Consider the following 22,931-nt stretch of genomic DNA (forward strand, 5'->3'; position numbering starts at 1 on the left):
GAGACCTAGCGGTGTAAAGAAGGCGGTAAGGTCTTTACTCGACTGATAGAGTATTTGTTGATCATAGCCCGAATAAAGGTCGATTAAGCTAGCTATCTAGTAACCAGAAAACTCTTTAGCAAACTCATTTATAGTTAAGGGTAGATTAGCGTCCTTTCGTATAACTGCATTAAGTAGAGTTGTTGAGTTGATGAGTCGGTATTAGCCCGGCTGCTTTTTAGCTATTAAGAACCATTGATTCCGGTACGGTCTTTCGCAGTACTTTAAAACTCCTTTATCAAGCTTGTCTTAAAGCATTTTAATGACAATAAGCTGTAAGGCTTTCGGACACGAGTAGTTCGGAGCTTGCTAAGCCGTGTATAAGATGGTTTTAAGCTTAGTCGGTAGTAATACGTCGTCGTGGAACTTATCGCACTCTTGCTAAGCGAATGCGATCGATTTTTCTTTGCTTAGTATCATCTCTTTAAACAAATTCTTTTCTTTAAGCCGTAATGTATTATCGACATCTAAGTTCGCTATGCGTTCGGGTGTGATTCGGGAGCCTTTCGGTATATCGGCAATGCGCGGAAAAAGGTATTGCTTGTATTTTCTTACTTGCTTTTGTGGCGTATCCTTAGCCTTCGATAGCTCGTACTAATCAACTTTGCTATTTAATGCTGCTCTTACGCCGTTTGCTTCGTCAACTGGCTTGATCTTTTTTTCTTTGGTCTTGTACATGCCGAATACTTTAGCCGAGTCTGAAGAGATCTCTTTTCGGGTTCGATAAAGTGTCGAATTCTAATAGTCGATATGATCGTAGCAGCGGATCATAAGGTTATCGGTGCTAATAGCATCTATTTAGCAAATTGTTGAAGGATCGCATTCCGTAAAAGCAAGAACATCGATAAACTGCTTTTAAGTAATAAAGTCGTCCTTCCTTCGATATTGCAACGTTTCGCTTTCGAAACTGAGCGAAAAGCAAGAAGCTTCTAGTGTACCGACTTCGGCGCTTTCAACGAGGCTAATCACTAGTTTTCCGAGTCGCTGCCGCTGCTATTCGAAAACTTATCGTAATAAATAAGGCTTATACTCTGCTCTTTTAAGCGATCGACGGCTTCGTCGTATTAATTCGTTTTATCGCTTACTTTAGTTTAAGTAACTTAGCCCGTAAAAGGATTAGTAACTATTGCAATAACAAGACCACCTTTATGGTCCGAAAGGTATCGGAGACCGATTTTCGCTTTGCGTATAAAAAGGTAACCGAGTATAAGTCGAAACCTTAGCGAATCCATAACGTAGAATCGGGTACGGATCGTAGCACTTCCGATATTAATAAATACATTATTAGCGTATCCGATAAAGCGCGATAGTGAATCGGTGATTATTCGAAGGCCTATCTCTTGGTCGTAAGCTATAAGAACTTCGAATTTAACCGCGGCGTCATAAGTGATAACGCTGACCTTCGCACCTGTATCGAGTGTGACCCGCGCATTAGTAATTAAAGACTGTCCGAGTATACTAACAATGACCTTAAGAGTTGGCGAATGATAATAAGAGTATCTAAAGAATAGCTAGCTAAACGTCGAAGCAAGGCCGATTTCCGCCGAAAGAGGTTCCGAATCACTTCCGATTGTGGTTCGCAAGGTACGCCGATCCTCACGAGTAAACCAGTCGAGAAAGAGATGTTAGAACCAAAAAACACCGTAGAACACGGTTGTAAAGAGAGTCGGAATAAGGCCGATAATAAGAATAAAGCAAAAACGTTTTTAAATCGAAAGCGCTTCGGGTGCGGGAAGCGTATTGCGTCGGCGGTGCTTAGTTTAACTGCTACGGATGTTCTTTTGCAATTGAGGCTTGGTTATCTAAAAGAATTCGAATAAGCGTCTAAGTTAAGACCGCTAAGCAATGGCATCTTTATGTAAGATCCGTCTTAGTCGAGTAAAGACCTATGTAAAGTCTGCCTCACCGGTAATTCGGCCGTGAGTCGAAGTAGCAAAGGAAAGAGAAGGTAGTAAATTCTTGCGATAAGGCGCTTTACCGATAAAGCGACCCGTAACTCTGCAAAATAGATCGCCACCAGATAAAGAGGTATTACTTTCTTTATAAATAAGTCGCTAAGACCTCGAAGCAAGTCCGTCTCTTACCGGATTATCCGTCGCCTTCGGTATAGACTTGTTACTTATAATTAAGCAATCCTCCGAAGCTTCCGCAACGCTAACCGTAGCCTAAAAGCAGTTAATAGCGCTCTCGCTAATAAGGGTTTGCTGAATTATCTTATCGATCATACCTTCGGAAGAAGATCGTTTAAAAGTAAAAGGAGCAGCGAAGAACGCAATAGTCTTACTAAGGGTTAGGTTCCTAAGCAAATCGCGTCCTTTTAAGAGCTTAATACGAGTCGCTTCGTAATCCATTCTTAAAGAAGAGATCACCTTGCCAAGCCCCTCGTATAATTTAGCAGTCTTAAAAGGCTTGGCCTTAAGCTTAAGTGCAGCTTTAAGAGCTTTTGGCAGTGTGACGAGAAGATTCCGTAAGTCCTTCGGTCGTAAAGCGTTTCGGTTGAGAATCGCGGTATAAGCGGGCTCGGGCTTATCCATTTCTATTGGTTTAGCGAAAGTAACCTTAAGCTGGCTATAAGTAGATTAGACTTTTGCTTTTGCCGAAAGAGCGTCCCTTAGCGGGTATAGCGTAACTCGAAAGGCCGCGTTGCGCGCTCGAGTCTTTACCGGTGCAATAGTAGCTTTCGTATTAAACACGTAAGCATATGAATTCGCCGTCGTAATGCATCGCTAGCGAATCATGTCCGAAGTATTAAAATCGTTAATACGAAAAGCTTCCGCATTGCCGCCGTTAGCTGCTCGAATAAGTGCTTTGGCGCGTTCTCGTGCAGCTTCTTTAATAAATTCTCGTTGTGCCTTTAGAGCTTTATAACGACGCTTTAGATTAAGATCATTTATCGTTTTACGAACCCTTTCTAGAACTTGCTCGTACTTAAAAGTGTCGTTTCGGAACTGAAACGGGATCGATAGTATCTCTTTTCGGTATGGTCTTATACATATTAAGTCCGCTTCGTTAAAGTAAAAGGCTAATCCGTACTAAAGCATAAACAAATAATACTGATTCTGATATTTGTAAGGCTTTTGTTAATAGCCAAGTAGATTAGAAGTCTGCTAGCACTAACAGAAAATACAATTAAAGTCGTTTAAGGACCGTTTCTTTTTCGATATGGCGTAGCCTCGGTTCGAATAAGTATCGGCCGCATTGATCTCGTAGACCCGGTGCAAAGCAATTTCTTAAGTCTCTCCGTATTGAGCAGCTTTTAATAGGTTCACATAAGCTTTTTTCGGTACGAAGGCGAAGCTGTCGGTAAGTCTTAAGTGAATACTAACTTTCGTTAGCTGTTCCGTAAGAGCTTCGATCTTTAAGTTAAGATCGATAAACGGAGTAATCGAACTCGCAGCGGTGGTGCTTGCGCGGTGAAAAGGAAAAGGATAAGTACTACCGAAGTAAGTGTTATAAAAGAGCGAAACGTATAAGTTCCGCTTGCTCTCGAAAATGACAGACGGTATTTAAGGACGAGAGTTTTCGTTCTAATAAAGGTCATAGCGAGAAAAAGCTTTAAGGATCTCGGCGTAGCCGTATTCTTTGATCCGTTCCGCAGTGATTTGTTTTTGCTTAATTAGGTCGCTTACTATAGTATATATTATGTTATACGTTTGCAAGTGATCTTCCTTAAGTTTAACGTTCTTTTGAGTCCGATTCTGCATCGATAGTAGTAAGCAATCGAAGAACTTTTACTTTAGCTGCTTGTCGGTAATATCTTTATTAATTAAGCAAGCAAGGCTCGTAAGGTTGAACTGTCGAGTGAACTGTAGAAGCTCCGCTTTAGAGGCTCTTTCTCTTGCTATCTACTTATTGCTTAAGTCGTTCAAGAAGCCAATACTATCCTTCTACTTAGCTAAGTCGAAAGCCTTGTACTCCTCTTTGACCACCGATTTGAAGTCGTCCCAAGTCACTTTCGGATCCGAAAAGCCACCGAGGCTCTTAATATTGCAACGTATATTGTAACCGAAAGGGTTAGAAATATTGTATTTAGCAAAGCACTGCTTCTTCTCCGAATCGGTAACGATACCGTAGTCTTTAAACGCTCGTTCGAGCTAGCGAATGTGGTCCGTAATGTTGGCCTTGTCGAAAGCAAGCATTCTAAGGGCTTTAGGTCCAAGGAAAGGTCTACGGATACTTACGTAATTCGAAGCATTTACGAAGGGTAAAAGGGCCTGAATCCTCTTCACTTCGTCCTCGGTTATCTTGCGAATAGCATCTTCGCTAAGTCCGAAATCCTTTTGAGTCGAGGAAGTCATAGCTCCTTTTAATTTTCGAAAGCTCCAACGTAGGCCCGCTAAGTTAAGTTGATAGATATCGATTAAGGTATGAAAGTGTCTCGAAACGGATGCGAAAAAGGAATCGAGAATAATAGAATGATGTAAATGTGAATGAATAACAGAAATGAAATAAGTACAATTTATAATAAATATTAAATACATAAAGAAATGTTGTAAAGATATAAGATCCCGATGCGTCGAAAGTGATTCATTAAAAAGTCGAGTATCGATCGCGTCGAGCTAGATAGTCGAAACCAAATCGATACAATAGACGATATTGATGATACGTTTAATTCTATAACGCAAGATCCGTAATAAGCGGAGAAGTAATTGCCGAGATTAAGTGTATCGAAATGAAAACGAGGTCGGGTAATAGCCGAGCTTCCGTACAAGCATATGGCCTACCTCTAGTATGATGCGACACCGAAACGGTTCCGAATCGCAAACACTTATTTCCGCTCGTCGTATCTTTTATTTGCTAAAGCGAAAGATAATCGAAAGCAATTCGAAGTCTTTATGCGTAATCTCCGTTGCGAAGTAAGTGTTGAATTTTCAACCTCTTAAGCTTAGCGTAGTATTTCCGGTACTTAGTTACTGCCCACCCTTTCAAGGAAGAAAGAACAGTAGACTCGTACTAGAATCGATGTTGAATCGAAAAGGTAAAGTATACTAAACGAATAGTACCTCGAGCGTATCGCCGTGCAAAGTGGTCTAAGTGAATAGTACTTTGTGAATACCGAATTGAACTCTAGCCAGCTCGATCCTCGAACTAGAGTAACGACTTCTTAAGTGGTACTTATCGAGTATACCGAATAGCATGCTCGACGGACATAAATCGAAGGAAGATCGCTTTTAAAGCAATAGCCTCGAAGCTTATATGCAAAAGCACTTGACTGTTGGCCCAGCGTGTGTCGAATACCCTTCGAAAGAGTACCGCAAAAGCACATGGTCAATAGCCCAGCGTGTGACGTGAACTCCGAATATATAGCTTCTCGCAAAAGAAGCAAGTCTAAAGGGGGTATAAAGACCAACCTTTTGTTCGATTCTTTGCGTAAGTCACTAAATATATATAAAGGGGAAGAGCTCCGACATATACTCAACGTTAAATCAAGAGATATATATGAATATAGCCATAGTAGAATCGTAAGTGAATAAAAGGAGAGAAAGAGGACGATCGAAAGACACTCGAATGTGTGCTATGAGTACGTGTATTGTATTGTGTGGTGATAAGATAGTGCTGGTTTAAGGAGGAACCAACTACTCGTCTATATAAGAGCCTGCACGTGACCTAACCACGTGCCTAGCAGGGCCAGAGCATGCAGCGCACCCACGTGACAAAGGTGCCTAGCATCAGTACTATATACATGGACAAAACAAATACAGAGCCCCAACTCCACCACAATATGGATATATATACATACATATATAGATATATATCTTCGCTCTTATATACAGGCCCCAATGCTGAATCGCACCAGGGACACGCGGATCCGGCACGCCAAGTCTTACTGTGTCAATCGGAGGAGGCGCTTGGTCTTGTCGGAAAACTCGACGGACGGCTTTGGGGAGGCGACGACGACGACGACGACAATATTCTGCGGCAACGGGCAATCGCCGAGCAGTGAGCGCCTCCTCTCACCCAACTCGACTTCGCGCGTCGATGCTGACCAGATAGGCTCGCGAGATGAGAACACCATCATGAGCAGTGCCGACGATGCAGGGACCTCGGGTGCGATTCCAGAGTATCCTGCGGCGGACTTTCACGTTGGGCCCACGGCCTGGGACTTCCAGTCGATAGGATTCATGGAAGATGCCCAGCTATGGGCTGTCAATAGTGGTTTTCTGCTGAATGGGACCGGCGCAACTGGGCTAGCGTCTGCCTTCCCCGACGCAGATTTCGATACGGCAGAATACTTTGGTAATGCTCAGGATGGAGGCAATCGCACCGGTGCCCGCGGATCTGGCACGACATTACCAGTCCTGATGGATATGCGGGACCTGTGGTTCACGAAGATACAGAGATCAGATGAGCATAGTCGCCGTGTCACTCGGCGCTTCGACAGCGTCTCCAGCTCAAAACTAGCACCCTCGCCCAGCAAGTCCGAAATCGTGGATCAGGAGTGCCACCGGGAGCTGACGAGACTCTTGATCCGCCCACTTCCACCTGAAGATCTGCTTCCGTCCTCGGGATTCTTGGTAGGCAGTTGCTCGCACCTGGCTCGCTAGAGGAACATGGCAACTGACGGGCACTAGAACCTCTGCGTACGCCGGTTCTGGAAGTGTTTCAATCCGATCTTTCCGATCCTGCATGAAGCGACCTTTCAACCGACGGCGGAGAATGGACTGTTGCTGATATCCATGGCATCGGTTGGATGCTTATTTCTCGGCTCACAGACTGCTGTCCAACGCGGTCGGCGCATATTCGAAGGCTTGAATAAGGTCATTCTCACATCGGTAAGAGGGTAAGTTCACAAGTCAAGCCACACTTTTTCTCATCCGAGGACAGAACAATTCAATGAGCAATACAAGAGCCGAGATGATTGCGATGGTCCAAGCCGCTCTGATTGGACAAGCGTTTGCTATGCTGTCTGGGGTAAAGTTTTCATATTCGGAGAGCAAATATCTATTCTAACATGCGAGTAGGATGCGAGGCATTTTGCCATCTTTGATGGCTACCATGGGTCGATGATCTCGGTACGCTAAACCATCAAATCCGCACGAAAACTGCGAGAAATTGTGACTGACGATTTTTAGTTCGCTCGCAGGGAGGACGTGTTCAGCGGCCGGCACATCCCAAGATCTCTCGAGAACCTATCCGAGGAAGAGCTGGACCGGGCATGGAAGGAGTGGGTGCGAGAAGAAGAGTTCCTGCGGTCCGTCCCAGCTCTGCTCACACCAACACGTATTCCTGCTTATCATGCATAATAGAATCGCGCCGGCCTTGAAGATCCAAGACGCAGAACTGTCGTCGTTGCTTCACCGCGATTCCCTTCTGAAACACAGAGCCCCGGCAAAGCCACTCTTGACAACAGACCGTGCTTTCGGCGCCGCTTCAGCTTCCGAGTGGCTTTCTGCTGTGAAGGCGGGAGACTCATCACGGCCAGCTGCCGATGGAAACACCCATATTCCACGTACCTCACCCGATGCATTCGCCGCCTACCTCCGACTCGAAAGTCTAGGCGTCACTATAGCCGAAGACCGACGGCAAGGCCACCTGAACGAAGAGATCTCTCGCAACTACCAGCACACCCTGCTACAGTGGTATGCGACGCACAACCATACCGACCAGAGCTCAGGACCGGGCGGGGGCGCGCCGCCGGACCAGCTCTGCCTGACATCCCTGTGGCACTGGACCTTCGTCGCACTGTCCGTCGATCTCGACCAGCTGGAGATCGCCATCGGCCGCGACGGGCCTGACGCTGCCGCAGAAGCCCTCTCGTCGTACGTCCGCCCCTGGGCCTCGACCTCCGACGCGGCGCGCTGCGCCATGCACGCCTTTGCACTGCAGAGGAATCTGCAGGCGCAGCGCTTCGACGCTATCCCTGCTATCCACGTCCCCCGCACGCTCTTCTCGGCTGCAGTCGTGTGGTACTGCTTCGTGCGCTACGGCCCGGGGAACAACTCGCCACAGCTGAGACTAGATCATCGCCCCTTTGCGGTCGGCAGCTGGCCCGAGTTTGCCGTCTTGTCCGGCTCGGCGAGGGAGGAGCTGGTAGCCCTCTCGGACCTCACCTGGAATCGCGGCGCGACGTCGGCTGTTACGGCGGCGACGCTGTGCGAGTTGGGGTGTCAGCTGCAGCGGATCAACGTCTGGGGCTTGGCGGGTAAGTTTGCAGGTATTGTCGCTCGGCTTCTCGATGGTTGGGATTAAGGAGAGTGGGAGTGGAAGAGAGAGTGAGGGTGAGAGCGAGGAAGAGCTGGAATGTAATAGAGTGGAAGAGATGGATAGCAAAGATTGTTGGAATGTACATCGGGCTCATTCTGCTGATTGTATAAGGAGTACTTTTTGCACATAGGCTAGGTCATGTTATGAATATTATGAGTGATAAATAGGTTATTGGTTTGTTGGCTAACGACATGCAACAAATCAGCTTTGGATAAATGATCGTTTGGTTATGTTTGTTTATTTGTTTGTTTGTTTGGTTGGTTGTTTGTCTATCATTCTCTTCCGGGAACCACGATTAGATATGTATATAAAGAAGTGAGAGAAGGGAAGAAAGAAAAGCTGCTGCGGCTGATTCTCATCCTTCCATTATAGCGCAGCTAGGAGTGCCTTTCTTCAGGTAGTTTTCCATATACATTTCTTTTGTATATATTGCTATGATTTTGACTATGGAACTCTACTTCTACTAACGTACCTTTAAGTCCATTCTAAAAATATCTATATAATAAACCTTGAAATTTTAAATACGACTCCAATTTTGATTCATATTCCTATAGAAGACAGATATTCGCTGAATTTCGAGAACAGAATAGGAACTAATTCGTAGAGCGTCTCGGAAGTTATCCAAAAAAAAAAAAAAAAAAAAAAAAAAAAAAAAAAAAAGAAGGAGAATAAAAAAAAAACAACAACAAATACCGCTCCAAATGAAAATCCTGGTAGATCGCTATCGCTGCGATACCTTCATCCAATCAAGAAACCTGCCAGCCTTTCCAGAAGAGCTCCAGGGATTCTTCTAGACCTTTTGGAATCCAACTACCTATTGATCTTCTGATGAAAAGAGCCGGACTTGGATTACTACTTACCACAGCATTACGGTAGAGAACAACCACTAAGAAGGCTATCACCCAGGCATGGCATCATCCAAGCTTCGAGAGCGAGGGATGGGTCGGTCCCCTGACAAACTCATGTTACACCTATCTAACGTGTTCCAGTCAAATACCAGACAGACAAACAGAGGGTGGCATCCGAAGCCAGCGAACGATCCAACCGGGGACTCCTTCAACCCTTAAGGAAAGACTCAGGATGGTACCCAGGTATGTTGGAATAGGGATCTCTGGACCGCTTAGCGGTCTAGCCGGGCGCCCTCCTATCGTACGAATGATTGCGTTGGCTGATAACATCAGTAGTCGATAGAATGTTCCCCGTACCGGGCACTCTCGGCCTTTCGAGAGCTGTATCTCCGTGTGGATCGTGCAAGTGGCGCGGCTATCCATGGTGCTCGTTGCCGTTCTGAAGAGCCGGACGATGTCATCGATTTGATTTCTGATATCGAGGATGATGAAAAAGACGTTTTTGATATCGAGAATGAAGAAGAAGATGGCTCCGATGCCGAGAGCGAGGAGGAAGTCGTTAAGCATTATGCAGATGGCGACATCGATGAGTCGGACGGGGAAGAAGATTGTGGTGATTCTGGGTTCGCCGGTACCTTCATGCATCTTCTCGTCCGGAAGTGTCCAGGTTATCATCCGTATGCGTTGAGTTGGGCTGCGGAACCGTGAGTGGGAAGGAAGCTAAGGGTGCTTGCTATCCCTCTACGGCCTGTGATCTCGAGCGAAGCAGAAAGGGCTTCTAGAGGAAGAGTTGTAAGTCGTTCTTGATCCCATCCCACCTCCCGCGGTATGAGTTTAGATCGGCAGGATTCTGATCAAGGTATGCGCGTGTTTAGATGATTCAGGGCTTGCGATCGCAAAAGTACGATACGAAGAAAAGTCAGGGAAAGCCCTAATCCGATGCGCGCTCTGCTAGTAATCAAGGCGCGGAATGACACCCCGTGCCTCGTATGCATCCAAAAAATCACGGCCACCTTTTGCAATGGACGAAGCTACCTCCGATACCACGAGAAGAAGCTGTTTATTGAGTTCAAGAAGGAATGAGTGCTAGTGTAGGAATTGGAAATAATGATTTACACAAGTCCTGCGAAAAAGGCAAGGATTTAGAGGCGGACGATTCCGTGGACTTGGAGAAATTGAGAAAGGTAGAAATCAACTGGGAGACGGGTATTGGTTAAGCCAGATGACTCTCTATACACTCCTAGATTGGAGGTACAACCAAAATCATCGACTTATATGCCCAGCTTCAGAAAGAACAGCTGGTATGAATAGATGTGAGGAACAGAACGAACCTTTCGGTTGAAGAAAATACCATGCCCAATTCTCAAAAGGATCTTTTCAGGCTGCTTCAAGGCATTAAATCCCCCGCTACTTTCCCTTCTAAGTGGCAAGAGACTTGCGCCGAGGCCCCATTCGGAGGAGGGAGCTGCCATTGCGCTCCTCAAACGCGCCTTGCGCCTGGCATACCGACATCACCAACCGCCTCTTTCACATCCCGGCCGACAATCACGAGAACTAGACTCCTCGAGCTCATCTCTCAGGTTCGCGGAATCGAATGATAATATTCTCTGAAACCAGGACCCGGCTTATTTCAAGAAGAAGAAGATCACAACTCTCTTCGCCGAAAGGTTCGTTCTGTCTCCCCACAATAGACGGAGTCGAAAGATCGAAGAGATATACCTTGTCTGCGATAGCATACTTCGAACGACGACGAGAGTGACGACGACGCCGCTGACGAAAACGGCGCAAAATGCGATGCCAGAGGACCCAGGATCTGCAAGAAGGCGATGAACGCTGCGAGGGACCGCTCTTATGAATGCAGCATACGGCGGATTCGTACTTCAAAGCTACGACGAGATGACTAGGAAAGACAAACAAAGAGTGGCTGGGACGAGGAATCAACAAATCTAATCGTGCTAGCATGGGAGCACGGAGGCCTCAACCTACAAGTTTCAGGGAAGGGGAAAGCTCTCTTAGTATTCTCGAAGCTGGTCTATTGCCCTTGGGCAAGTAAATATGGTATGCATGGCTTGGCCGGCTTGGTTTTGCTCCTATCTTGCGCCTCCCTGCCGACGCAGCAGCCGCCGATCCAGCTTCGCTGGATCTGCTACGCCAGATTCTGGCTGCCATGGACCGCAACAATATGTTGTTGAGTACCCTTATCAACCACATGACTGTAAGTCGAGAAACATGCTATGTTTCCCTTCCGATCTGACCATGCTAGGCCTCCGATACCATTCCGGGCCCTGTATCGGCTCCTGAGTTGAAGACTACGCCCGGCATACTGGAAGATTATTTGGGGCTTGGCAACTGCCCTTCGCACAGAAAGGCTGGAGCTCCTCTTCTCTACTATGTTCTCTCTAGGTGATGAAGTACAATGTAGATAGATAATCTAGAATATTTAAGCACCCGTCTCATCGTCTAGGAATATTTGCTGGCGTCACATCCAACAAACGTGGCTGGTTCTGCCCGGTCAAAGCCGCTGCCAGATCCCATGTCCCAAGAGTGAGGAAGACCCCCAAGATCATTTCACCAAAGGTCAAGGTACAGTCCTGCAATGTCCGAACTATTGCGCAAGACTTCTAAACATCCAGAAGAGTGATCAGGTTACTCTTCGAGAAGCACATCCTATTCGAATCAGACACCTAGCTGTTTAGCTGTGGCCTGTTTGGCCAAATCTCTGACGGCGAAGTCTTCCACGTAAACATTATGATTGTCCTAGGGCCTATTTGGAGTTGGAAACTTGGCTGTAACAGATAGTTTATCATAGTGTTCATCTTTATCGAGACTTGGAGCTGTGCTGTGCCTGCAGAGTCAGAGGCCAACCCTATTCTTCTCGAACAAAATACAAATAGATATTCTTCTTCTTCTTCATGTATATATCGGAGAAAGCTCAAAATATGAATTAGCTGCGTCGTTGAATTCTCAAGACTTCTAGCCTTATATGCCAAGTCTAGTTGGTAAATTTTCTTTCAAATTATAGGAAGCTTGAGGCTGCAATTTGAGATCAAACAAGTTTATACTTGAAGAATTTCTATTCCATGGGCGTATAGGGCAAGCCCGTTGGACTTTGTGAAGAGAGAGAAGGTATATACAGGCAAGGTAGGATGTTTTGCCTCCTTCCGCTGTCTATCAAGTAGATTCACATTTGGATCAGTCGAATTTCAATACGAAATCAGTCTACAATCAATTCCTATATCTTGGATATTCTTCCTGTACATATTGTGTCGCGTTATAGAATGATTCTGCTCAAGTCCGCTGAGAACCTCCTCCAAAACAAGATCTGCCCGCACAGTGGCACTGGCAATTCAGTAAACTTAAGCGAGTGGAGGCGCTCTTCCTCTCACCTTTAAATTTTCTCTGTCTACTACTCAAAGGTGAATTCCTGCCCGCGGAGGGACAATGGCAGCATTCTCATTGGTGCTAACGCTCCTGCCACGCTAGTTTTCCGCTAAGCGAGGAAAAGTCCCGTGACAGCCTTGCCTTCTTCCACCCTATTTCAATCCTCTCCCATGGCAACCAACCTACTTCTCTGACACCAAACACAACTCCAAAGACTCAACCCCAAACTTCACAACTTCACTCAATCTTTTGATTCATCAACAATACTTTGTAAGCATACCACCCCGAGTCAATAAAATCAACATCACAGCCAAAATGTCTGTCAGCGCCCAAACTACCAAGATAACTATGGACTTGTTCAAGGAGTATGTGGGAGATACCATCACTTCTCTCTCGCTCAACGAGCTTGAGGATGTGACCGAGTACATTCCGAAGACAGTCACATTCGTGGACTGCTACGAGAGAAGGAACTTCGCCGAAATTCTCAGGATCCCTACGGAGTATGATACTGCCTTCCGCGCCTTTCTTTGGATTCTTGTGCACATGGAGAAGGACGAGATCGATGATGAGCTGAGGTAAGCTTAGATCTTTCCCACCGAAGTTGCAACACCTCTAACCTGGCAGCAGAGCTGGTGACGGCCTGCGGAATCTTTTGGAGAAGATTGCAGGTCTCGAAGATTTAATGCCCGAGGCAGCCTGGGCCACCCGGTTCTTGTTGTACAAGCACTTCAGCAACCCTGCCGCGAGGAAGATTCTCAAGACACGAACCAAGGCTGTCGCAGCTACTCCTCAAGTAGGACCGGAGAAGCCGGATACCCCCAGCACCGCTTCGAACAATATGACCTCTACTCTCCGCGAGGAAGTAGTTGGTCCGGATGCACGTGCCCTGACAGAACCCTTGCGAGCATACGTCGGCGAGAGAATCTGCGGAGTGGAACCTCTGGATGTCTCGAACGAGACACTGGTCAGGCTGGCAAACATCGTGGCACCTCTCGGCACGAAGCTGCTGGGAGGGAATCCGGTAGTTTTGGGGAAGGTGAAGGATAGCGAGTGGGATGCTCTGAAGCAGTTCTTTTGGACTCTGTGGCTTATTGACGTGGTACACCCAACGGCAAAGTTAGTTTCTCACCTTTAAAAAAATATAACTGGCGAAATTACTAACCAGCCACTAGGGAGCAATTCGAGCTGGGCTTCATCCTGAGGGACTTCGCATACGCGAGTCCAAACCTGCCAAAGGTCGTTAACGACGCTGCCATCTCGTTGATGGTGAGCCACGCTGGCCACGACGGGAGCCGACCCACGAAGCCAGAAGGCGCTACAAAGCCTTCTGCCGTGCCCTCGGCGGCCGCACAGCCGAAGACGTCCGTGACTCCGAACGATGAGCTGGTCAATGCCGGCAATCAAGGTAATTTTCTCTACCTATACTTTCAATATCAATTTGATATCTAACAAACAAAATAGGTACCATGATTGGCCCGGGACCAAGTTCGGAGCTAGCCACACGGAGCAGGAAAGGCCGTGCGACCAAGAGGCAGACCAAGACTTTGGCGCTGAAGGTCGCACGGGGGCTGCCGCGGCCCAGTGCCATCCTCGACGTTCCTCGTCTAGCGGCGGCTAGAAGGGACCTGAAGAGGATGCACTTGAGAGCCAAGGCACAGATGCGTGCGTCTTGGTCGGAAGCAGAGTCTGCAGCACGGGAAGAGTACAACCGGGTTGTTGACCAGAAAGAGCTAGCTGAGAGAAGCTTAGCTTCTGTTACAGCCGAAGCAACCGCGGTTTTCCGGTCGCTGCAGACCGAAGCTTCCGGCCAAAACGCCCGGATCGGAGAGCTCCGGGGCCGGGTGGAGGAGTTGACCCAAGTGGTCGCAGGGGCCTCCAACCTGGAGAGCCAGATCTCTGACCTCCGGCGACGGAACGAGGAGCTGGCCCAGGAGCTGCGCAAGGCCAACAATAAGGTCGCCGCTCTCTCGGAGAGCCGCCAAGACCAGGCCTGCGCAGTGGAATTGGAGCGGGAGGCGCAGAAGGAGCGGGACGACCTGGTGCGGAGGCAGGAGATCTCCGAGATCTACAGATCGGTCACGGAGAGAAAGCTGCGCAAGGCGGCCGCGGATACAGGCCTCACCGAGGGCTGGACGGATCGAGCCGTCCTTCCTGACGTGAGAGACTACATTCCGCGGTCTGCTGAGGCAATCCTGCAACTTCGTCGCGAAGTTGCCGAGCTCCAGAAAGCTGGTCCGATCCCAGAGGACAAGGCGGCGGAGGGAGATGAAGCTGCGGACCGGGCTCTCAGCAGCCTTCAAGAGAGCACCGGCGCAAGCGACGCAGATGAGACCGCCAGTGCTGTGGCGGACGAGGAATGCGAGGAATTCTTCGATTGCGAAGAGTTGCTCCTTCCTGGTTCGTTCCCAGCCATCGACATTCCAGCACTGTCGGTGTCTCTGCCATGGCCATCTCGACCCTCAGCTTCCGAGGATCGATCTCCGTCCCAGCTCGCTCGCAGCTTGACAACCTGCTTGCGCATTGTTGGTGCCGGAATCGGTCCTTGGTGTTGCAGGGTCACCTCCGCCGTCTTCAACCGAGACAATCTCCTCTGGGTCGGAGTACTCCTGGTCGCAAGCTCAATCATCCAAATTCTTCAAGCCATGGATGGAATTGATGCGGACCCCCAGCCCCCCCTCACCGAGGAGTACCTGGCGCAGTTGGGCGACGATGACTTCGTCGCCTCTCTGCTGTCGGGTAACATCCGAGGTAACGTCCCGCTCTTGACGTTCGTGGGCTTGGTGCTGGTTGGGCTGTGCTTGGGTGTCATCGCATTTCGCGATGCATCTGCCAGACACGAAGCATCGAGGGCTGAGGCCAAGGAGCTCAAGCGCCAGCAGGAAGAAGAGGCAGAACGCCTGAAGTCTCTGGAGCCATTCGCTTTCCACCGCACTCTAGAAGGGAAGCGGATGGCTGCAGAGACCGACGCGATTCGTGAACTCATCCGCCGCAGCTACGTGTAGACCAGTCCGGCTGGCTACATCACTGGGTGCGATTATGTACGGAGGGTAGTCGGTTTTGGGTTCGAGCCCCAGGTCGGCTTCCTTTTGTACATGATCGTATCCCGCGCGGATATCTTCATCGCCTCCTCTCTTCCTTGCGAATCCGGAAAGACAATTTTGGATGCGATGTTGTATGGAGAAGAAGGCGGTATTGGGTTCGAGCCCCGGGCCAACTTCTCCTCCTTATATAATCGCATACCACCCGGATGTCTTCCCCGCCTCCTGTTCGGAACGCCCTGCGAGTTGTGGAGGAATAAATTGTATGCGATTATGTACGAGGGGTCGTCGGTGGTGGGTTCGAGCCCCGGGCCAACTTCATCTCGTACATAGTCGCATACTACTCGGATGTCTCGTCTCCCGCCTGCGTGCTCGGAATTACCTCGCGAACTTCCGAGGTTGTACTATATGCGATATGTATGGAGAAGGAGGCGGTACTGGGTTCGAGCCCCGGGCCAATTCCTTCTCCATACATAGGCGCATACTACCTGGATGTCTCGCCTCTCCTCCTCTCGACCGCCTCAAGCTTGGAATCGCCCAGCGCCCAGCGAATTTTTGAGGATTTTACTGTGTGCGATTATGTGCGGAGAAGAAGGCGGTACTGGGTTCGAGCCCCGGGCCAACTTCTTCTCCGTACATAGTCGCATACCCGCTGGATAGCTCGACTCTCACCGCCGTGACAGTATTCGGGGAACTGCGATTTGAGCACTGGAATGGCAAACCAGCAGCTCGTTGCAGATCCCTCGGACTTCGGAGCCGCGGTGACTAGGTCAAGGCCTCGACAGACTTCTTCCTCCCTGCCTCCGACAAACACCACACACCATCCGGATTGCGTCGCCACACACACCATGTCTGGAGATGCCTTGCGAGTCTTTGAGGAATTCGCGATTCGAGTACTGGACTGGCAACCCAGCCACTCATCGCGAAGACCTCGGACTCTCAAGGCATCCCTGGGTTTCTTTGAGGACGCTACGGATCACACATATCCCTAGCCACCTCGGAAATGCCTTCCCTCTCACCAGACATGCAAGACGGCAGCATTACCACTACGATTACGGCACACGGAGGTCTCTGTTGTTGGGAGACGCTACAGTCACGGGCTTAACTATGGCAGCACCTGGTTTCTCGAACGTCAGGCGTCTCGCGTTGATACGTCAATGCTTGAGACCCTAAGTAGTAGAGAAACCCGCCTGGAAAAAGCCCTTGACTGCCAGCACCCGGTCGAATCTTGGACTCGCGGTGGAGTAACTCTGGGTGGAAGACTTGCGAGTGACGGAGCGCGGAGGGTCAGGAACACGGGTTCAGGGAATGGGATGGAATGGAATGGGCAGCTCGGAAAACTGCACGGATGTTGAGATTGGCTTTCTCTTTCGAGGAAACGGGGAGGATGGGCAGGGAGAGTGGCGGGTGGAGAAACGAGACTATACCATATCTCGTACTGTGAGAATTTCTGGGCCTACAGGGCAATGCCCCTCAGTGAAGGTGGTGCACGATATGATAGTGCCTGAGTCTTGAGAGACTCGCAAAAATACTTCGTTTTCACAGCCATGCAAAAATCGTCCCCGATGTGATTTTGATGTCAATGAAATTCGTGTCCGCGGCTTCAAATGCCTTTGATTCCTTATTTGATAGTGATTCATCTGCGGAATGAAAAGATGCCTAATTTGAATCCATCGATTCCATCTCGTGTACCTTTAAATCTCCTTTAGGGGCAGGATGAGGTTTGCGCTAAAGATCGTAAGGAAAGATATGAGTACGATGGGGTTTTGTTTTTAAAAAATCTTGAATTGTTTGATCTCCCATCTCTATAATCAAGCGGGAATACCACTAGTATATTTCTAAGACCACCGCCTAACAATCCCAAGAAACCCCTTCGATCTTATGCTTCTTACTCTAAACATCTATCGTCCATCCGACCACAAACCTCTCCTTGTTAGTAAAGCCAAACCCTGTCTCGATCACCTCCTTTCTCTCCAAGGCGTTCTGTAATAGCACGAGAATCTCATACGCCCTCTATAGGCAAGGAGGGGATGCAAGAGGGCATTATGGATTAATGCCGAGGACCAACGATCTGACTTGGTCGTGAGGTCGTGTGCTACTCTCCTCTGACAAAGTCTAGAGAGATAGACCTGAGTATACACCTGTCCGAGTCCGATTGGATTGAGTTGGCCCCTGAGAATTCATTTCGATCCTCTGCGCGGGCGATTGGACAGAGACAATATAAGGAAATAGTAATGGTGTGAGCAAGGTGGTTGTTCTTGTTGGAAGCTCAGAGCAAGCGTGAGGCTGCTATATACCTCTCTTGGTGGTCTGTGCCACCTATAGTAGCCTAGTGGCCTAAGGCCACCACAGACAGGAAGGTGCGTCCGGAAATGGAAGGCGCGCCGCGTTCCGCCTTTTGGGATTTGGATGCCTTGTTTTCCAGTGCCCTCTCTTCTCCTGATCCTGTCTGCATTTTCTGGGACTTTCGGCTGGGTCAAGAGCCTGAGTACGTCTCAGTACCACGGGCATTTCTTCGTAGGCCTTAGTTCTGTCCTCCTGCATGGAGGCTGTCTTCGCGCTGGTGTTGTAGACTGGGATTCTAGCGGGCCTGGACATGGGCTCCAGACCTGCTTTGTATTGCACCGCTCCGAGCAGGCAGAGCGCAGAGATGAAATTGATGTCTTTGTTGCTGACTCCCGCGAGTTGGGATATCACCACTGGGTCCAGCATCCTCTTCACGGTCTGCATCTTCTCCATTTCCTTTTCCTTCAGCGGATTGGCCACTTCTTCCAGGAGCTTTTCGTAACCGTACTTCCTATCCTTCCAGACTCAGACTTTATCCTGGGTAGCCTCGGCGATACTGCCAAAATCCGAAAAGTCTTGTTCGTGGCGATCGTCTCCGGGGAAGATAGTCCGGGACAAGGCATCAGCTACCTGGTTGAGTTCAAATTCAATATATTTGATGAGTTAATTCCTCTGAGCTCCGTGGCCCAGTGAGCGTGGATTCCTTCTAGGCCACCAGGCCACTGAGGTGCACAGACCACCAGAGGAGGAGGATATAACCTCACGTTGCACTGAGCTTCCTAGAAAACAACTAATTCACCTTTGCTACCTCCTATTATCCTTGGATATCTGCGGGGATAGGTCGTGGGGTCGCTGTAACCGAAGATACGTAAACTTTGTCGAACCGCGAGGATCGAGACATGTATGGTTCTGAATCGGCGGTGTTCGTTGTCGAGTTCATGACTTGAGGGGGTGGTCTTTGACGAGGCGCGCGCGTTTGATAGGAGGTGGTATGCAAGTATCCTTTCAAGGGTCTAATATTCTTCCAAAGGCTATGGTTGTGGAAACTCGGTCGGCGTGCTTGATTGTGTGTGGAGATTTCGTAGAGGGTCCAAGTATGTAGAGTACTCTGAGGAAGCTCAGATGTTTGTTATGGCGTATTGCATTCAAGCGTGCAGGTGGGGTGGCTTCGGTTGTTTGGGTTGCTCGTTGTATTGCTCGTTGTAGTGTTGTGCTATGGATTGTTTAGGGGCCGTGTCTTGTAGTTTGTGGTGTATTCGTGACAGGTGCTTGTGTGTGGTAGTCTCGTGCCCTCGTCTTGAATTGTCTGTGTCTTGCTCGCGCCTGGTATTCATGTGCTGTGTTTGCGGATCAAACTCGTGTATCGGATTCGTATGGCTCGTTTGCCGCTCTTATCTTCATACGCGCAAAGAAGATACTATGCCCTCCTCCAGCTTCTACAGGACTTCCAGTCTCCGCCTCGGCCCCCGGGTCTCCGCTCCAGTCAGAACCCAAAAATCCTCCCCTCAAAGTCCGAACACAAACCACATCATCAAAAAATAGCACAAGAATATCATAATGCTAGCTGGTTCAGGAACGCAGCAATCAAACGGCCCAGGCTCGCCAGGCACCAGTCGTGCCACCATCGGATATCCTCCCGACGCAAGAATGGCGCTCACGATGCCAGCAGCAGCCTGCTGTGCCACTGCATCAGCAGCAGCTGCCAGTTCTGCGGACAGCACAGCGGAATCATATAGCGGTGCTGCAGGGACTTCCACGTTTGGGTCCTCGCGGAGCCCTGCCCGAACCATGCGGGCGTGGAATTTAGCTCGCTGCTCGGCGGTCATCTCAGGAGACTTGGGGCGCACCCATCTCTTTCTGACCTGCTTCGTCTCGGCCTTATTATGGCCTCTGGTGTGGCATGCTTCTATCACCCGTTCCATTGCTCTTTTTCGAACTGGGGGTCTGGTATTCTTGCAGGTGGCCGTCTCTACTTTGGCCTCGGGCAAAAGATCGAATCTGCTGATCACACAACTCTCTCTCTTCTTAGTCGGTTTTGTGGATGAGACACCAGGAGTTCGATTGTAGGATGTAACATCCTTTCCCAGTCGTTCTGAAATAAATGTCTTTGTTTTGGAGTCTCTCGAGACTTCCAAGGTCGAAGCTTCCATGTCATGTATCAGCACCTGGGTATCCTCCTCGATCGCTGAGCTACACATAGCTTTGTTTAGGGTCTCTTGCCCATTGCTCGCAGTAGCTGGCACGTGCATGTCTGATACAAGAGCCAAGGACAACTCCGGCTCGACTTCTTTCCAGGTGCTAGAACTCTCCATCTCAGTCGCCACAGTGCTCACAGAAATCTCTTCAATAACCGGCGCGGGGGTGGAAAAAGGAGCTTCGGTGGTGGCAGAGTTCGTCGAGGAAGTCTCTTTTACTTCCATAGACTCTTTACTCTCGACGCGCTTCTGAATCTCTCCGACCAGCGCAGGCGCAGAGGCACCATAATCAGCTGTTTCGGAAACAGAAGGTGATGAACCAACGAGGTTGGTGATCTCTCCATTCTCAACTGGTTCCCTATTGCAAGCGACGGGTGTTTCCGATGCAGGCTCTGAAAGGGCCATTTCAGACACGTTCGTCTCCTCCATAAACGAGTAATCATCTTCTCGAACGGTTAAAACAGCAAGATCTCTGACACACGTATCTTCGGAGAATTCCTCGGATCTCTGCTTGGTCTGGTGACACGCCTCGAAGTTGCCGGCTGAATACTCAACTACCTGAACTGGAGATTGGAGTATGATTGGCGAAATAGCCGTCTCAGATTGTCGAGCACTTTCAAAATCGTAGGCAAAAGATGGGTCAAATATCTCGACAGGAGCAGATGGGTTGCAATGAATAGACAGAGCCGCCAGCTCGTTTGTTATCTCCGCAATGGTGGCGTCAGGCTTGTTCCACGAGAGAGTAACAATCTTACTCTCGTCGTCGGTATTGAAAGCTCCCGATTGAATCAATGCAATCGTATCCTGCTCCAAAACACGCTCCTCGAAATCCGCACACAGACCGTGTGGGAGAGTATGATTTCTTGAACCAGCAGGGATGCCAGAAGTGTAAAGTGCCAGCATGCTACCGCTTGAAGAAGCAGGTTCTCGATACTGCGTAAACGTAGGTGGCATTATCGCCACGGGAGGGGTGTAGATCATTGGAGCTTGGGTATTTGGGATACCTGCACAGCTTGCAGGCGCGCTTGCCGCGTCCTCCATCACAACATCTTGATCAACGGCCTTGCTCGCAGTATCACTAGTACCGCTCTGGGTAGCTGGCAGCGTGGCTGATTCAAGCATCGTTGAGTCCGCGTCATCGGACGACGAGTCCCGTATGGGAGCATCTGTGCCAACCTGGCTCCCCTCCACCCCTGGATAAGGACTGTCAACGGCACCGACATTTATAGCTGTATCCTGTGGCTCCTCTGTAGACGCCTCTTCAGGACCAGTGTGTTGAATTGGCTGGCTGTCGTCGGTGAGGTCCGTGGGAGTATGTTTCCCATGAATTTCGCTTCCTTGTTGGCCCTGAAGTCCAGAAGACTGAGCCACTGGTGCAAGTGTAGACGAGACACCCGAGGGGAACGAGGCAACCGAGGGAGACAAATCTGGTACCGGGGCGACGAATAGCGAAGCCAATTGTGCGTATGCCGATTTAGTGGCCAAGGGAGGAGGAGCCAAGGCGTTTGATCTTGGTATCCCAACGGTCGGCACAGGCGGCCCATCAACCACATCCGGCATCTCGACGTTCCTGGAAGCTCTCGCCTTCATCTTCGGTCTACTGACCAGATCATCCAACGCTACCTCCTCCAAATCCTCATCATCATAGAAAGATGGTAGAGCTGGCAGAAGAGATGGGCTTCCGATCCCAGAGCAATCTACCAGATCACCGAGTCCATTATCTGCTGGTGCTGGGGCGGCTGAGGGAGCTGGAGATACCGAAGATGTCGAAGTAGGGACCGACGATGGGGGATTAGGCGCAGCGGCGAAGCGTATGGTTCTCTTCTTGCAAGCAAGAATCTGACGTTTGGCCAAGGGCGCCCCGAAGTTGCCACCCTCCGATGCCTCCAGCTTTCTCTTATTATTGCTTTCAAAAGGGGCGAAGAAGGAGGGAGCGTCCGCTCTGCTGGGAATCATTGGCGGAGTCGGGGTACGCTCAGGCATGAAGCCGGAGGCTTTCTCTGGAAATGGTGGTGGAGCGGGCGTCGAGGGGCCTTGTACGGCGGGCGTAGGAGGTATCGAGGAGCTGTCTGCCCGGAGGCTCGATGTAGGGACAATCTGCGGAGTGCTGCCAGGAGTCACTCGATTTGCAGTCGTCGCTAGCAGTGCTTTCTTCTCCGCCAGGAAAGCAGCGAGTTGCTCGGGGGTACGCATGCTGGGCAACGGTCGGATTGACTTGTGCTTGTTTTGGGTTGTGTTATTTGGTCGTGTAGTTTGAGTAGGGAAGATAGAGTTACTGGAATTCCGGATTTGTGTATCGAGGATTTCGTATCTGTCGAGGTTGAGAGTTTCGTTGTTGGAAGACTTGATTACATTATTTTCGCGCTCCTGTCTGGGAAAGAGCACGCGCTGGTGCTAAGCGAGGCGCGGACCCCACCTGCACGTGACAGCGCACAGAAATATTTTCCAACATTGATTCCCAGCTGTAATTATAACTTCAGATCCGTCTGGTTTCACCTTTGATGGTTTCTCCAGGTTTCTTTTTTGTTCTGGGGTAAAGCCTACGATTGTTCTCCGGAGGGTCATCTGGTTCTGCTAGCGGATGCCAAGCCGGAAACTAATGCTTATTGCAACGACATGCCGATTCCTTCATCTTGGACATGGCATGGGAAATTAGGAGGACCTTCAACGTAGTAGTGCAGAATTATATTCTAGAAAATGAGTAAGGTATCTTGCTCTTGCAAATGCATCTCTGAGACTTAAGTTATATACTCTTATCAACCAGGACTTTGCAGCAACAGCTTGGGTCTGCAGCAAATGAAATAGAAGCTGGAGTCTTATTCCTGTTTAGAATTGAAGATATATAGAATCATAGAGTGGGGTATTTGAAGTCATACACGACGCCGCGCAGTATACTGTAACGTAGCTTCACTGTAATGGGAAGCGATTAATATCCTGAT

At 49.2% G+C, this 22,931-nt stretch overlaps 4 protein-coding genes across 4 annotated transcripts; 2 read left to right on the forward strand and 2 right to left on the reverse strand.

The window, feature by feature from the left end:
* Window positions 1-5,819: 5,819 nt before the first annotated feature.
* L3040_004089 (uncharacterized protein) lies at window positions 5,820-8,229 on the forward strand (the record flags this gene model as incomplete). The annotated part of the gene is made up of 7 exons (XM_066154473.1): window positions 5,820-5,979; window positions 6,034-6,554; window positions 6,612-6,812; window positions 6,865-6,951; window positions 7,002-7,052; window positions 7,113-7,231; window positions 7,287-8,229. The coding sequence occupies 7 exons, from the start codon at window positions 5,820-5,822 to the stop codon at window positions 8,227-8,229; spliced, it is 2,082 nt and encodes a 693-aa protein (XP_066011857.1).
* A 4,559-nt stretch (window positions 8,230-12,788) lies between these two features.
* Window positions 12,789-15,475, forward strand: L3040_004090 (uncharacterized protein; the record flags this gene model as incomplete). The annotated part of the gene is made up of 4 exons (XM_007290925.1): window positions 12,789-13,048; window positions 13,101-13,589; window positions 13,646-13,878; window positions 13,935-15,475. 4 exons carry the CDS (start codon window positions 12,789-12,791, stop codon window positions 15,473-15,475), a joined length of 2,523 nt encoding a protein of 840 aa, XP_007290987.1.
* A 2,365-nt stretch (window positions 15,476-17,840) lies between these two features.
* Window positions 17,841-18,250, reverse strand: L3040_004091 (uncharacterized protein; the record flags this gene model as incomplete). The annotated part of the gene is made up of 2 exons (XM_066154547.1): window positions 17,841-17,960; window positions 18,014-18,250. The coding sequence occupies 2 exons, from the start codon at window positions 18,248-18,250 to the stop codon at window positions 17,841-17,843; spliced, it is 357 nt and encodes a 118-aa protein (XP_066011858.1).
* Window positions 18,251-19,302: 1,052 nt separating this feature from the next.
* On the reverse strand, window positions 19,303-22,185 carry L3040_004092 (uncharacterized protein; the record flags this gene model as incomplete). The annotated part of the gene is made up of 1 exon (XM_007290924.2): window positions 19,303-22,185. One exon carries the CDS (start codon window positions 22,183-22,185, stop codon window positions 19,303-19,305), a length of 2,883 nt encoding a protein of 960 aa, XP_007290986.2.
* Between the last annotated feature and the right edge of the window lie 746 nt (window positions 22,186-22,931).

Source organism: Drepanopeziza brunnea, assembly GCF_022702325.1.
Source record: "Drepanopeziza brunnea f. sp. 'multigermtubi' strain 214-2 chromosome Unknown ctg6, whole genome shotgun sequence".
NCBI lineage: Eukaryota > Fungi > Ascomycota > Leotiomycetes > Helotiales > Drepanopezizaceae > Drepanopeziza > Drepanopeziza brunnea.